At 39.1% G+C, this 16,903-nt stretch overlaps 1 protein-coding gene across 3 annotated transcripts in view; it reads right to left on the reverse strand.

Annotated features, from left to right (window-relative positions):
- Positions 1-450: 450 nt before the first annotated feature.
- The window catches only part of SOX6 (SRY-box transcription factor 6), a gene marked incomplete at both ends in the record, with an annotated part of 642,056 nt that continues 625,603 nt past the window's right edge, over positions 451-16,903 (reverse strand). For all 3 annotated transcript variants that reach the window (XM_079708162.1, XM_079708163.1, XM_079708164.1), the window contains 3 exons: positions 451-754; positions 7,309-7,525; positions 10,065-10,298. In XM_079708162.1, the coding sequence (XP_079564288.1) occupies positions 451-754; positions 7,309-7,525; positions 10,065-10,298 (755 nt within the window). The remainder of the gene's footprint in view (positions 755-7,308; positions 7,526-10,064; positions 10,299-16,903) is intronic.

Consider the following 16,903-nt stretch of genomic DNA (forward strand, 5'->3'; position numbering starts at 1 on the left):
GAAATTCTCAGTTGTTTTCTAAAATAATTCAGAATAAAAACACATTCACAACTTGTAGGCTGGCACAGCATACCTGAGTGAGAATGTTTAACCCCATCTAAAACAGTAACTTAAACCTTTATCAACATCCAAAAGAAAAAAAGTAAGACAAAATATAAGACTTGTAAGACAGCTATGGGCTGAGATAAGTTTTCAAGTCCTGGTGTCTCATATTTAATATGTCTTCACCTAAATTAAAAAACAACAACAACAATAACAATAACGACAAAAAACTCAAGTTCATGAAAAATCTGGGAAAACTTATTCTGTCTCACGCTTTATGAAACAATTAAGACCATTCTGCTGATGTAATTGTGGAGCCACAAATGCATGCGGGCTCTTTAAGAACTTTTCTGTTGGGGGAGGGGAGGTGAAATGTCAGAGTATTTTAATTCAGCAAACAAACACTCCTCAGTTGGCACTGACAGCTTCCGGGGCTTCATTTTCACTGCTATAGTCTGATTTGGGATCATCTTCATAGTCGTCATACATTTCCATCTCATCCTCTCCATTAATCATTTCATTTCCAGCTAGGCTTCCGCCGTCTGTCTTCATACCATAAGTGCTCTGGATGACCGGGAGGCTGGGCTCTGGACTGGCGGAGGTGCTAGAGCAGTCAGATGTCATCTGAGGTGATGGTGTGGTAGTTGCCATAGTAATAGCACCAGGATACACAACACCTGTTCCTGTGGTGATTGGAATCTGAGGCTGCTGCCTGTATAGATTCAAAAAATAAAATAAAACAGAGGGAAATATCTATATACATATGTTCTTCCGTGTGGCATCGGAATTCACCCCTCACACATTCTAAAAGGGGGCTCTGTTTGAAATTCTAAGCAAATGACAAAATGTGACAAAGGTGTTTCCTGGAGGACTCCTGCAAATCTCCCTGATGATGTGATTGGTGTTAAGCAACAATGGAGCAATTTATCCATGGCTTTGCAACATGAAAGCAAAGCTTTGATAACCCCTCGGCATTTGGAACAAATACTATAGTTAATTCCACAAAGTTACATGTGAGATCATTTTTTAAGATCTCCCAGGACATGACAAAAAAATAGGCTGGTAATATGAGACATACTATAATGATACTGTTAAGCAGGTTTGTGTCTTCACCTGGTCTGAGAACTGTACAAAGATCAAGATGAGAAAGGATCCAGTATATCCCAGAGTCAGATTCGGCAAAGCATGTATTTGGTATCCGTGTAAATGTCTACTTATTTCCGTGGCTGAACTTGTAGGGAAGCTCCTTGAAGCTTCTACTTCCTAATTATGAAAGGATCATCTTGGATGTCATTAGTCCTGTGGCCCTGGGCTGGAGCTGGGGTTGGAGGAGTCAGGAGTGAAGAACGGTGAGAGCTCCACCACCTAACAGAATAACACGCTGCCTCATCCTAGATCCCAGCGGGTGCCAGGGCATGGTCATGCTTGAATGATTTTCTTCACAAAAAAAGGAAGAGATTTGTTCCAGAAGTGACCAAAGAAGAGGATCAGAACCAATCTACAAAGTAGCAGAAAGGCAGAGTATGGCCTACTTAAGAAGAAAGAACTGTCTAGCATTAGGAGGTGTTCCACAAAGAAACTACCTCCCTTGGAAAGTGGTGAGCTCTCTAGCCCTCAAACAGTTCAAGCTAAACTTAGAAAGGACTCCTACAATGGCTGGCTATTTGAAGGATATGACTTCTGAGGCCCCTTCTATGTGACCACTGATTCTGTGGATGCAGAATCATAAGCTAACTGTCATGTTGGTCTTGTTCTCATTGTCATTATCAGCATAAAAAGAGACTAAAAAAATTAAGTGAGCATAGGTAATTATAATTGAAGAAATCTGGTTTTCAAGGGGTTCCAAAATATTATTTCACCCTACATATTTTACTTTTCTTACTGCCATAAAAAATTCCTAGGATAGCCTCCTTATTTATTTTTGAACATATTCACATTTCCCCCATGTGTTCATGCTCTCCTTCATGTTAAATAGGAATCTTTACCTGTACTTTCCACCAGCCTGACCCTACCCAAACCTCAAGTCCCCTTCCTCAAGAATGGCCTATGCGTGGCCCTAATGCATAGTAATCTCTCTCCCTCAGAGCTTTACTTGCTCTTGTCTATATAATCAAAATTAGTATTCCATTATACATTATGTGGAACACTGTGCAATGCATTCTGTGTGTGCATGTGTGTATAACAAACTATTATTTGCTAACCTATTCACGTATATGTCTGGTTTCTCTGACTATAGCATTCTCTGAAAGCTCACTGTGTACAGAATTAATGCCTCATGTACTATATTAATTTAGTACAGTGCTAGGCACACAGCTGGTTTCAAATAGGCCCTTACCAACTGACTGACTAATCAATTAACAAAATGGAAAATCTGGCCAGCAGGCTCAAGCTTTGCCTATCGGAAGTTACTTTCCTATAAAGCATTTTTCCTTCCTTTACAGATCAATTGCAAAGTCGAAATTCAAACACTGCAGATTTCACAAACAGGAATAGCTGGCAAGCGTTGGGCTTTACAAATAATGAATGTGCACATCAAAACAAAAGTTGTAGATATTTGTAAAAGTACACACATGCAGCTGATATGAGTAGAGATGGCTAAGAACCCTCCCTCCCAGCCCAAGTAAAGAGTTTGAGCTGTTCCTGATAGAGTCCAGCATTGTTGCATGGTTTCCAAATCACAAGAAGAGTCCTGGATTATAGTCTAGCTTTGCCAATTGCAATGGAACTATTTATTTATGTTGTCAAAGCTCCTGTTTGCTGATCCTTTAGATCTTTACAGTATCTATAAATGAAGGCAATGAAGTTTGCTTCATTAGGAGATTAAACCTATAAATTGCACATCTTTTTACATTACCTATTAGAGATTCTAACCTGGCTTTCTCTACAGGAGGACAATGCTAAAAATAGCATGTCTAGTCTATGCTACTCAGTTAAATTTGTAAGTATCTTATAGGTTTTATTCAACCTCTTTGAGAGTAGGATCAAAATGGCCAACGTTCAAATCACTTATACCACAATGTAGTAGAACATAATTCTTTATAATATGAAATATATACTTGACACATAGCATCATTTCTCTAGGATAATAATATTTACTCTAATTTGGGACTTACTATATACCAGACATTGTTCCAAGCACTTTAGATACATTAAGTTATTCAATCTTCAGAAAGGTCTGATGTTGTAGGTATTACTGTCATCCCCATTTTACATATGAGGAAACTGAGGTACACAGAGTTTAAATAAGTTTCCCAAGGGCAAGTGGAGAGTTCAGAGGAATAAGAATTGCTATGCACTAGTTCCTAGAGCCAGGAAGAAGCAGAGCTAGTATTTGAGCCAGAATAGTCTGGCTCCAGAATTGACATTCTTAACCACTACACTATACAGCCTCTAAGAAATCTGTAGGCTCTAATTGAGAGGTATGTGTAAGGGTGAAAAGGAAATATGTTTCACATAAGCCTGGTCTAAATCTCAGCTCTGCTATTTACTAGCTGTGTGGACTTGGACAAATTATTTAACATTTCTGAATATTGTGTTTTTCAACCCCATAGAGAGGATGATAGTGCCTATCTTATAAGTTTGTTGTATCTGCAATAATCTGTATAATTCACTCAGCATAAGTAAGTATTCAATAATTTACCATTATTGTTACTCAAAAAGTAGCCCCCAATTTTAATAGTTTTTAGTATCTGCATAATTCTCTATTAGCTCACACGTAAATTACTGAATACGCTTCAAATAAATTGGAAATACATTACATTTGGCCATAGTTCTTTGGGAAAAGACAATGTTGTAGCTATATGTACCCTAATAAGTATCATCTTAACGTTAATAGTACTCCTATCAGGATTATTACAGAACTCTGATACTTAACCTATCAATTGAAGGGGTTAAATCCAAGGTTAGAGCTAATATTACTCCATTTTATATATTGATAAATTCATTTCATAATAGCTAAGTAAAAAAAAAAAACCTAACTCACTGAATTTCCAGTTGTATCATCAGTAAAATGTATGACAATGTTGAGCAATATATGTAATTTTATTGGCTTGAAAGTTATGCACGTCTTTTCAAAATCAGCTATAAAAATTGATCTCACCCCCATTCCCTCAAGAAGTCAATAGCAATCTTTGAATTTCTTGTTTGTCTTTCCCTCTTGTAAATAACCTCATATCTAATGAAGATCAGTTTGCAAAGATGAATCCCAGGGAGTTAATAATCTATCAAATACAACTACTTAAAAGAAAATATGAATCCTTAAGTGGAAATAATACCTGGCTTTATGTAGCAAGTATTATCAAAACTGGGCAGAGGAAAATACTCAGCACTGGAGATTAAAGAGTAAGATATTCTGGCCATTGCCTGCAACATCCATAGCCCTATTCCACAGTCTAAAATGAGCCTTCCACAAAGGACCTCTATGTCATCAGAATCCTTAGTCTCTCAATTTCAAAGCTCCTTTTATGCTACTGTATACCACAACAAAAGACCTTATTTTCTCTAGGGTCTAGGAGCTCTTCCTCAAATGGCACAGTCATACTCACAACTGTGCAGAATAGGACTATGAGGCATATTTTTTTTTGTGTGTGTGTGGTACGCGGGCCTCTCACTGTCGTGGCCTCTCCCGTTGCGGAGCACAGGCTCCGGATGCACAGGCTCAGCGGCCATGGCTCACGGGCCCAGCCGCTCCGCGGCACATGGGATCCTCCCAGACCGGGGCACGAACCCGTATCCCCTGCATCGGCAGGCGGACTCTCAACCACTGCGCCACCAGGGAGGCCCTATGAGGCATATTTTGAAGCAATGTTGTAAAGACAATTCCTCAGTCATTTGGCATGACAGAGGCAGAGACCTGATTTAATCCTTTGCTCTTGCTCACCTTCCAGTAGCCATAGGACCTCTTGAAGCCTCGATTTCTTTATCTCATTTAGAGGATTATATACTTTGTATACCTACAACACCTCATATACAGTAGGCATTCAATAAGTGGTAGATGCTATTGAGTTGTTTTAGAGTTTCATTTTACATGCATTGTTATGTGTTGAGGTATTTCGGTCCAGAGCTGGTATCAATGTTCCCTTTGGTAAAGAGGACTAAATTACATAGAATTACTGCATCTCATATTTTCAAATAAGTATCAGGGAACTAAAATGGTACTTTTGATAATCTTCCAGACTATGGCAAAAGAGACCCACTATGCAACACAGGGGACATGACTGAGAGAAGGGTGGGAAAGACAAGACATCTCAAATTTAAACTTCTGATTCTCCGGTCTGAAGAGACTATATACATTTTCAGAGATAGACTAACAGGATTAAAAGAAGACATTACACAGTCTTAAATTTATATTTTGTTACCTACAACTCTACTTCCTAGAGTACACTGTGACTTGGTATATTTCATAAATTCTCTAATGAGCATGTGAGTAGCCCAATAATATTGTATTGTACTTTTGGTGTTAAAGGCATTACTTTTTAAAATGCCAACATTTGTAACACAGAAGAATTTGAAATCCTATTTTGGCATGTCTTCATCTGTTAATACACTGGGATCCTCAAATAACAAAGTGATTTAAGCCTCACTTTACCTCGAAAAGTTTCTGCCATAGTGTAAAGAAATTCACTGATTATCTAGTGAGATATAAAATATAGTTTTACTCTGATAGCAAATCCATATTCAATAGTAATAATAATGACAGGAATTCACCTTCATTGATATTGTCCTAAGCATTATACAAAGTTCCTTTTTTTTTTTTTTTCTGCGGTACGCGGGCCTCTCACTGTTGTGGCCTCTTCCGCCGCGGAGCACAGGCTCCGGATGCGCAGGCCCAGCAGCCACGGCTCACGGGCCTAGCTGCTCTGCTCTGCGGCACGCAGGATCCTCCGGGGGCACGAGCCCGTGTCCCTTGCATCGGCAGGCGGACTCCCAACCACTGCGCCACCAGGGAAGACCACAAAGTACTTTTAAAAGCACTGCCTCATTGAATCCTCTCAACAATCGTATGAGATAGGTACTATTATTCGTTTCACTTCACACACGAGAAAACAGAAGATTAGAAAAGTTAAATAACTTGCCCAAATAGGTCGCACAGTGTCTGAAACTCAGTGGTCAAAGGCCGAAGCCTATGCTCCTCCCCAGAACACTCCAGTGTATTGTATAGTGACCCAGACTGCTTTCATTGGCCTATTTTTTTTTTTTTTTTTTTGTATTCTGACTATTTACTTTTCCAAATTAGTTGTATGTTCTGAAACCATGCTTCTGAAACCAGCCTTGTGTTTCATGAGGTTATTTTCTGAGTGTCCTTAAAAATAAATGGTTCTTTACTCCTCCTTTAAGGCATCTCTTTTCTTCACCTCCAAGTGAAGCTTTCTTGTTTCCCTGGCACGGCACAGTTCCTGAATTCCCCTTCCAGTTAACAGTGAACACAGCTTCCTTTTTGCTTCCTCCACTTCTCTCTCTCAAGCCCTTCCCCAAGTGTCTCCCCAGTCTGATGCCAGCTGCCTCAGGCCACTGCCTCCAGACGGCCCTCTGGTTTGCCACCTCTGTGCTGCTAGGTCTGAGTGTGCTGGAACCTACAGACATCTGCACCCCACTCTGCTGACCACTGTGGTTACAAGAGGCCTCTTTCGAGTGCAGACAGCCAGTCAGCCAAGTCGAAATTTATACCAGAAATCTATTACCTAATTTTTAAACAAAATGACATGAAATCAGACTTGAAGATATCAAAAACATGTCTAGTTTCTGATTTAAGCAAGAAAATCCACATTGTTACTGCTTCTACCACAGAATAATTTACTGCAACAGGAGTTCTGGATCTTATGCCAAAAATGAGGTCCTCTAACCAATGTCAAGGCCAATTATCTTGTGGTAAATCCCACAACAAAAGCAGACTATTGTGATTAGAGTCAGAAGCACCACCCAGAGAAGCTGGAAAGCTTCTGGGGATTTCTTAAGGTTAGTTTTTACTCTTTTTTTCTCCCTGTGTGTCTGCTTAAATAAACTACCAGAAACTTTGTGTGTGGGCACTGGACATCCTAGATTAGTTTGAGAGACAATGAAAGGGGTTATCAGTTGGGAGTGATCTGTTGCCTGTTTGTTTTGATTTGAGCAGAAGCCATGCTGCAAGGCTGTGCGCCTGTGACAGGCCCCTTCGGTATGTCACAACCTCTTCCCTTCCCTAATCTCCTTCCCCAAAACACTGCCAGTAGCCATCCTGTGGTTTCTTACCGCAGGAAAGCCCAGGTGGTTAAATGCAGGAACACTTACCCCACGGTAAAGAACTGCCTCATCTCCTGTCTCCGAGATCTCATCAGTTGCTTATACTCCCCAATCCGGAGCTTTTTGCCATCAACAATGCAGGTGCGTTTCGGTCGAGGTTTGTATTTATAGTTCGGGTACTTCTCTAAGTGGATCTTGCTGAGCCGGGCCTGCTCCTCATAATAAGGTTGCTTCTCTTGGTTGGACATGGATTTCCAGCGAGACCCTAGACATAAAAATAGCCTTAAGTACCCAAGCGGTCAAGGCAACACACTCCTGGCAAGTAACTAGATATACCTTCCCACCACTTCACTCACCTGTGCTCTGGGTAGCTCCTATAACCACATACCATCGAGCCACACAACTAGTGTTTTAGACTATAGGGCAAAGAATAATTTGGATGTGATACATTTATTATATTTTTTCCCTCAATAACTTAAAGCTGATGCTACCATAAGTATATTGTTTTAAAACACGTCTTTGCTTCTTAAGATCGTCTCCTACACCAAGGTCGTTTCCCCATCCATCTGCCTAGGGTTAAAAACCTAAACTTCCTACGTATACTTTGGAGTATGACAGAATTCTCAGGAAAAACTCTCTTGGTTCCAGAAATTCAAACATCTCCCACACTCCAAGCATCTTTAGTGAAGCTGTCCTTTGATAAGATGTTAGATGTTGATATTCTTCCAAATATAAAAACCTAAGGTGTACACTGTATCCCCTGGCCTAGGGTAATTAAAAGCCTACACTCTACTTAAGAAGTTATAGCTTTAGAACCGGAAGGTACAGTGGAATTATATATATACATATACCATTTTCAAGTACTATAAACATTAATTCAAAGCCATACCAATGAAAGTACAAAAATTTTTAATACGGTTTATACAGGAAGAAGGAAAAGTATTCACTTCTCTAATATTGTTTATAAAGAACTATCTAAACACTTGACGAAGAAGGGATGTGTTTTTTTACGTGTATCAAATTGCATTTTTGTGTCTCGCTGGTGAATAAAGCGGTAACAGCTGTGCTGACTGGATGTCAGCTATTCTTCAGTGGAGATTTTTCATACATAAACAAATGGAAAAGTTGTACAAATATTCTCTGCAGCCAGCAATATCCTGGTCTGGTTTAATAGCACATCCATTCCTGTTTTTCCTGATTGTTGTGCAAAAGTTGTGTAGAGAGTCTACACGGACAGCCTTCTCTGTGTTCGGCTGGCTCCCAGCAGCTTAAAGCCCCAGTTAAGGTTTCTGGTGCTCTCAAAATTCTTGTGCTTAAAAGTTTACATTTTAATGAATATACTTACTATACTCTTAATTTTTTTCACAAATGCACACCAATAATATAGATTCCCCACAGATGCCAAAATGGAAACAGAGAAGTTCTGTGCCCATTGGAGAGCTTACTCATACTGCTAATAAAATGGCCAAAAAAAGGAAAATTTCAAAGTTAGATATCAAAATTTAGGGACAGAGAAATAATGATTTTCTTTTGAATGTCTATTAATTAGAAAAAACTTTAAATTTATATATTAGGACCATTTTGGTTTGAAAGGTATTTAAATTTATAAGAATAATGGCCCTATGTATATCTCTGAAACTCTAAAAATAAAACCCCACTTAACTGTAATGACATTTAGTATCCATCTTGAAATTCAAAAGTCAAAAAGAAAAAAAGGAAAAACTTGTATTTTAACATTTCAACACTATTTGATCTTACGTATCTTTAAAATTTTCTTAGGGGTAGCTGCCTCAAAATGTCTCAGAATCAAGTTAAATTATTTATACAGTGACAAAACATGTGTATTTGTATATGTCCAGATCACTGATATTTACTCAGGTTAAATATTTATTGCTTTTGAACAAAACATTTAAAAAATGAAAACCACAGTTTAAGTCTCTAATGTTTTTCGGCTTCTTAAACGGCTGCCTTTGAGATTTTGTCACATCATGACAGCTTAAATAGAACAGTGCCTTCTGTGTTTTTTCTTTTTAAAGAGGAAACATGTTGACTGTAATGCTGCATGTTGAATAAAATACGTTCAATATGTTAAGCACAATAGTTCCAAACTGTATAATCTGCACTAGGCAAGCTTTACACTAATAGAACAAGGCTTGAGTTTAATCCGGAGAAACGGGAGAATCACTCTGGCAAGTTACCACAAAATGGGCCTCTGCCCTGTGGTCTCTGTGTTCAACTCACTGCTATGAAATTTGAACTAGTCATATCTTATTAAAGTAAATGTAGTTTTATTTTACAAGTTTTAAAGTTATCATTAGAGGCACTGTTCTACACTCCATAAATTTCACACTATTTGGGGGCTCACCCCTAGCCCTTGGTGAGTTCTTGCAGAGGGACATATGAGCCCAAGAATTCTAAAGCAGAAAACTGTAGGGTCTATGAGTGTTCCCAGGGTTTCACAGCAACTTACGAATTTTAAAAGATTGAATTAAGAAAAGGAGATAAAGCTTGTCTCCATGATTCTTATTTTGCAGTGACCTCTCAGAATTGCCCTATTAACACATACAGTAAATAGTTTTGTCTCTAAAACAAGTTTTTAGTCAGTCCTGCCCTGGCACCTGGTGGATGTACTAACTCCTAAACCTAAAGGCTACAGTGCAGGGTGGGAAATGCAGAGATGATGACAGTCTCCTGGGGCAGGTCTGAGCTCCACCTAACTTCCGCAAACCACAGTCTCCCTTAGGTGTCACATTAGGCCCCTTCTTTCCACTCGTTAGAAGATCAGCATCAGCGGCTGCACTCACCTAAGATTTTGCTAATGTTGGAGTTATGCATGTCAGGAAAGGCCTGAAGGATTTTCCTCCTCTCATCCTTTGCCCAAACCATGAATGCATTCATTGGTCGCTTGATGTGTGGCTCACTGCTGGCCCGGCCACGGGCATCCCTGTAGACTCGTGCTTCAGCCACAGTGGCACCTCCTGTTGGCCAACAATAATACTGCTGTAGTTTAGCTGCAGAGCCATTCATTGCTTTACTTCCTGTAATGTCAGGGCAGGAAGAACAAGATGGGTGCAAAGCATTATTATCTGGAGACTGTTAACACAGCTGGCTACCTGGTTCAGCTGTTTTCCCTAGGCCCTTCTCTTCTTTTTAAATGAACTCTTGGAAGCAGAAGACAGTTTTAGATGACAGTTCTACAGGCTCTTCTGAGGTAGGCCTCAAAGACACACTGGGCAGAATTAATTTTGCATGTTTTTATATACCTAGTACATTTTTACTACAATCAATTCCAGGTAACCTTTCCTGCGTGATTTCTCCCTTCAAAAGCAGGCTCTTACCTATCCTTTTAGCCTCATTTGCCAAACATTGTAGCCACCTCAAACTATCTCTTACCCCAAATAGAACTCTCTTTCACAATACTGTGCCTTGGCCAGTGCTCCCCTCACTGCCTGGAAGTCCCTTCTCCTATTTCTTCATGCTAAATCCCACTCATCCTTTAAGGCCTATTCAAATGTTGTGTGTTTCATGAATTAATTAGTAATTCAATGATAACTATTAACTGAGCAATTACTATGAGTTAGGCTTTATGCCAGGTGCTAGGTATACAAAAGTGAATAAAACAGCACCTGCTTTTAAAGGAGCTCACAGTTCAGGGAGGAGACAGACTCCAAACAGACAACTGTAACAGAGTGTATGGTAAGTGCTCTAATATTGAAGTAAACAGGGCATCAAGAGGGTGCCAGCAGACAGGACAGTGAGCTAATGCCTCCTAGGAGAGGTGACATCTAAGCTGAGTCTTGAAGGATGAATAGGAATTAGCACGTGAATGGGGGGGGGCAGTAAAGACGATGGGAAGGGTAATTCAAGCCAAAGGAAGGGCATTTGCAGTGATGCCTCCCAGGATGCATTCATTCCTCTTTCTTTTAATGTTACATGCTCCAAAGAAATGACTTGCTTATGTGGCTATCTCTCTCTAATATTTCCATTCCATCCCCAGGAATATGAGACCCCTAAAGTTAGTGTTTATATTGCACTCATTTTTGTATCCCCAGGATTTTCCATGTAATAGATACTCAAATACTTATTAAGTAAAGGATTGTTCAGTTTTCAACTCATATGCAAAAGTAGTAGACTAAAAGGCAGTCATTTCAAGGGTCCTGATATATTTTTCTGCTGTGTGAGGGTAGTTCTTTAACATCCCCCATGAAATTAAGTCTAAATTCCTGATATTTTATAGTTTCCAAAGAAGTGACCATAGTAACCTACTAGATTGAAACCTTCTTGAGGATATGGCAGGAACTGGCTCTCCTTCACTGCTGTATCCCTAGGTTCCAATAAAGCACATGGCATACAGAGTTTCAGTTAGTAAAATACATTCAATTAATGAATGGCTGAATAAACGAATCAATGAATGAACATAGCTCTTGCTTGCTTTCATACCCCCTACCAGCATGATACACTGATGGGTGCTTTACAGGTGGCAACTACTATATATCTCCCTATAGATTGAGAACTCCTATAGTTAAATGTAAAGTTGGACTGCTGGCCTCAGCCAGGGCTTCTACTGCATAAACAGGAAAGCCTACTCCCAAAAGTTTAGAAGCAAAATATACATTAAAACCTACATCTCTACATTTTGGAAAAAGTAAATCCTTTCAGCTCAGTGGAGTGATTATACAGGAACAACATGACCCAATCCATCTCTGCCCTCCTATTCTATTTCTAGCTACCTTGATTAAGTAGAAATTTGTTTGTGTCAGAGCTAGGAATAAATTAGAACATTAAAGTGCACTATTATTTGGCAAATATGGTCATCATTTATTGCAAACAAAAGACAGAATAAAAGGGCTGAACTGGCTAATATTGCCAATTCTTTTCTAAACATGAAGAAGGGCAGAGGGGCCCCTTTCTGAAGACCATGCAAAATAAAATATTTTATAAACAGCCTTTCTTTTAGGCTGACTAAACAGAATGATCCCTTACATGAAAAGTCTCAGATCCCAAGATGCATAACTAATATGCTACCTTTTTGCCACCATACCCACAGTACATTAATTTCATTTAAAATGCACTGACCATACAGGATAAATTGATTTCACTTTATATGGGTTTGACAGCCATGTTTATTGTGCAGTGAAATGTAGTGTAGCTTCCAGCTGACAATATCCATCAACACAGGGCAATATGCTGACTGCTGGGCCAGATGAAGGCATACATTACTCTGGAAGTGAAACACTCATTCAGATATGACAGTGTCTTCTCCTGAGGATCACCATAGTAATTTATGATGCCCTCAGTGCCATTACTTTACAACTGACATGAACTCAGCAATTTATATACTTGCATGCATACATATAAGAGGAGACAGGCTTGTGGAGAATGTCAGATGCAAAAACATTTCAATATTATTCTAAGTTAACTACTATGCTACAGGTGATTAACATTTGAGATCTGCTTTTACTGTCATGGCTTTTCTTCACCTCTAGCAACACCAAATAGCCAGCTTCCATTTATTTATTCACTTATAGGATGTATTTCATTGTTAACAGGCAGTTTTAATCTCCTACAGACTGATCATCGTAGATTTTTAGACTCTGGTTTTAGTACATCTTCTGCTCCATACCAATTGATTCTCCCAGACATGTCCAAACCTAACCCAATCTCTCTCCCTCTCATTCCATACTGTAGTCTTAACATATCCTTCCTACTCACTTCTACCTGACTAAATTCCACCCTCTCCAAGGTATAGAGTTCAGGTCCCACCCTACCAACTGTCCTACACTGACCTTGTCTGTCCTTCCATAGTACATATTATTTACATGACACTGACTGACACTGAATTAATTACACAGCAGATCTCTAGTCTCACAAGAAATACTCCCAGAAATTGAGAAATTCAAGCACAGTACATAGTATAAAAATGTGAATTAAGAAAGGGAGGGCTTCCCTGGTGGCGCAGTGGTTGGGAGTCCGCCTGCCGATGCAGGGGACGCGGGTTCATGCCCCGATCCGGGAGGATCCCACATGCCGCGGAGCAGCTAGGCCCATGAGCCATGGCCGCTGAGCCTGCACGTCCGGAGCCTGTGCTCCGCAACGGGAGAGGCCACAGCAGTGAGAGGCCCGCGTACCACAAAAAAATAAAAAATAAAAAATAAAAAAATAAAGGGAAAATAGAAAACACCAGGGTGTATGCACATCTTTTTTTTTCTTGTCTCCTTTTCTCTCTCCCAAGCAGAGTCAACTGAAAAGTGAATGGGACATTCCAAGTTAAAACTAGAAATGTTGTATTAATGAACCAAGATCCAAGATTTAGGAAGAAGAGGAGACTTATCCAGAGAGACCAAAAGTTTTGAAACTACTTTTAAATTGGATCTGATATATGATCAGAATCAGAATTTTAAGAAAATATAAAGGGGCCATAACATCAAAAGAATATTTAGAAAGTGTCCCTTAACTTCCCAAAACTGCTTCATGAAACAAACTGGTGAGGGAATTATTGTTGTAATAATTTATTTTGTTAGCAATAAAAATACATATGACTGTATATATGTGTATAAACTCAGAAATTTAAAAAGAGGTTGTATTTTAGGAAATCCCTTTTAAACAGATAAGGAAAATTCTATATAATAATATAGAATTATTTTTAAAAGGTATGCTATTAGTCTGAACGTATGAAGCCTAAAATTGACTTTCTGCTATAATTAACTTAAGAATCTACATATCAAATGTGACTTCATGCTGCTCATTTATTTTCAGAAATAACATCAAGTTAAAAAGGGGCGGGGGGGAGGCAATTTGTTCTAAAGTAGCCAATGCTCTGTGTCAGAATCCAGAGTTATCCTAGGGAATTGCTCATAATTCTAAGAGGCAGATTCTTGTACTTTTAATAGCAGAGGAATCATTTGTGAGTTCAATGTTCATAATATGTCTTCTCATGGAAAGCAGTTGGAAGAAGCCTAGACCTACAGCTATGTACTTGGAGACTACTGCTTTCCAGCTGACCTAAGAGTCTTTAATTACCAGCAACACCATTCCTAAATAACGGAAGGTCAACAGTACCACACTAGGCAACAAGGGAAAGCACTGGTCCCCTTTACTTCAGGAATTCCTGGTCTCTCTGTTTCCCCGAGCTTAATTCATCCTTCATCTCCCATATCACAGTCTGTGTAAAGGCAAACTTTCAGTTAGATGAAAAAAGATAGTCTACGAGGAAAAAACAGAAACTGCCAAGGCAAAAACTTTCTTAGGGATCTGTGATTTAAACGATTGAAAGAGAATACAGAAAGTTGAGTTTTTCCAGGTGGGCTGGAATGAAGGCCAGTTTAACCATCATAGCCTATGGCAATGGTCCTGAACTAATCCTAGAGAGGCCCCCTTTCTGGGTAAATGCCAAGGGTTATGTGAGTGAATGAGTAAGCGTTTTGTGTGGATTTGTGCATATATAAAGTTCTCCCTAAGGAGGAACTCTAGCAAATTCCATAATGTGCTTAGGAATCATTTATTTATGCATCAATTCAGCAAACACTTCTGACAAATTTCAGATGTACTCAGCATTGTGATGGAGTATACAAAGATAAATAACACATGTGACTTGCTTTTAAGGAATTTGGTCCAGTGTGGGAAACAGATGCATAAATAGAAAATTACAAAACGGTGTTAAGTGCTAACATGGGTAATTTCAAGGTACTATGAAAGCAGAGAAGGGAAGCTATTAATGTTGTTGGAATGGACAGATATGAATAACGCGGAAGCTTCAGAGAGGAAGTATTGCTTGAGCAGTATCTTTTTTTTTTTTTTTTTTTTTTTTGTGGTACGCGGGCCTCTCACTGCTGTGTCCTCTCCCATTGAGGAGCACAGGCTCCGGACGCGCAGGCTCAGCGGCCATGGCTCACGGGCCCAGCCGCTCCGCGGCATGTGGGATCTTCCCAGACCGGGGCACGAACCCGTGTCCCCTGCATCGGCAGGCGGACTCTCAACCACTGCGCCACCAGGGAAGCCCTTGAGCAGTATCTTAAAGGAAGAGTAAGAATTTACCAGCAGGTATGAGTGTGAAAGCATTCTAGGTTGGAGAATGTGTGAATATAAAGGCACAGAGTTATAACAAAAGCACAGAGTGTTTTAGGGAATAAAAAGAATCTGGCTATGGCTTGAGTTTTTTTTTAAAAAAAACAGGGGAATACCAAGAGATTAAATTCAGAAAGTAAGTAGGGGCAAGATTGCTAAGTACCTTGACTTCAAAGCCAAGAAGTCTTTAAGGTTTTTATTATAAAAAAGCAGGGTAGTGACATGAACAAATGTGTTCTACAAGAGATCAAAATGGAAGCTAAATGAGAAATTACCACTGAATAGTCTCAATGATTACCAGTGAATTGGCAATAAAGAATACAGAAAAATAAGGTGAATAAATACCTCCTCACAGGCCCATTAAAACTTACATTTTGTCAGACAGAATGAATGTAATATAAGTAAAATATAGCACAAAAGATTCTCTTCTGGGATCCAGTTCTGGTAATGGCAGAATAACGTATATCAGACTAACTTTCAAGCAGATAATAATTATAAATGCTGGAAAAAATATGAAAAAAAACAACCAGTTGAAGGTACTTGAGATCTACCAAAATTAAGAAGAAACTGGAGAGGATTCAATCTTAGAAAGAAAGAAATGTCACTGAGTAAACCCCCTGTTTTCATAGTTTTTCCACGAAGACACTCTCCAGTCTGAGTAGCAGGGAGTGGCTAGAATGCAAACAGAAAGTCAGTCTTACTTGGCCTAATGTATCAGAAGAGACAGTTTGAGGCTTCTGAGTGCCTGACACCTGAACTTCACATGTATAGGGATGACTTCAATGATTCTGGTGGAAACCAGGGCTGTATATCTGAAAAATCTGAGCCGAAATTTCAGCTGATGCCCACTGCAAGGGAAACAGAATTTGGATTTGAATCCTACAAAGTTAGAAAGTATTCATGAAAAATTCAGGCTTTTCACTGAAACCCCAGAGGGACCACTCTTTAGGAATAAAGACTGTATGCTAAGACTAAGGATTCATCTTAGGACTGAAGACAAAACTCAAAGAGTCACTACCTAACAGTGCAAAACTAAGCCTCCACAAGTTCAATGTGACCAGCAAGTATTTTAACTGCCTCCTAGCACAAAAATAAACATTCTTAACAGAGGAAGATAATAGAAGCCAGAGTCTCTACAATTTATAATCCACACTGTACAGTGTATAATAATAAAAAAAAAACACCAGTTGTGCAAACAAAAAGGAAAATGTGACCCAGAGACCCCCCCCAAAAAATACAGTATAATTAGCAAACAAGGACTTTAAAGTAGCCATTAAAAATATGTTCAAGGATATAAAGGAAAAGAATATCATAATTAATGCATAAATGTGGGAACTCAGCAGAGAAATGAAACTATAAAATGAAACATGGAAATTCTAGAACTGAAAGACGTATTTGAGATGAAAATACACTGAATGGACTTCATAGCATTTTCAAGTGCAGAATAAAGGGTCAGTGACCTTAAAAATACATCAAAAGAAATTAGCTAGTCTCAAAAACAGAAAGAAAAAAAGCTGAAAAAGTAAGCAGAGACTTTGCAATACATAAAACGATATACTGTCCTAAGTGTAACTGGAGT

This window comes from Hyperoodon ampullatus, assembly GCF_949752795.1.
Source record: "Hyperoodon ampullatus genome assembly, chromosome: 7".
Classification (NCBI taxonomy): Eukaryota; Metazoa; Chordata; class Mammalia; order Artiodactyla; family Ziphiidae; genus Hyperoodon; species Hyperoodon ampullatus.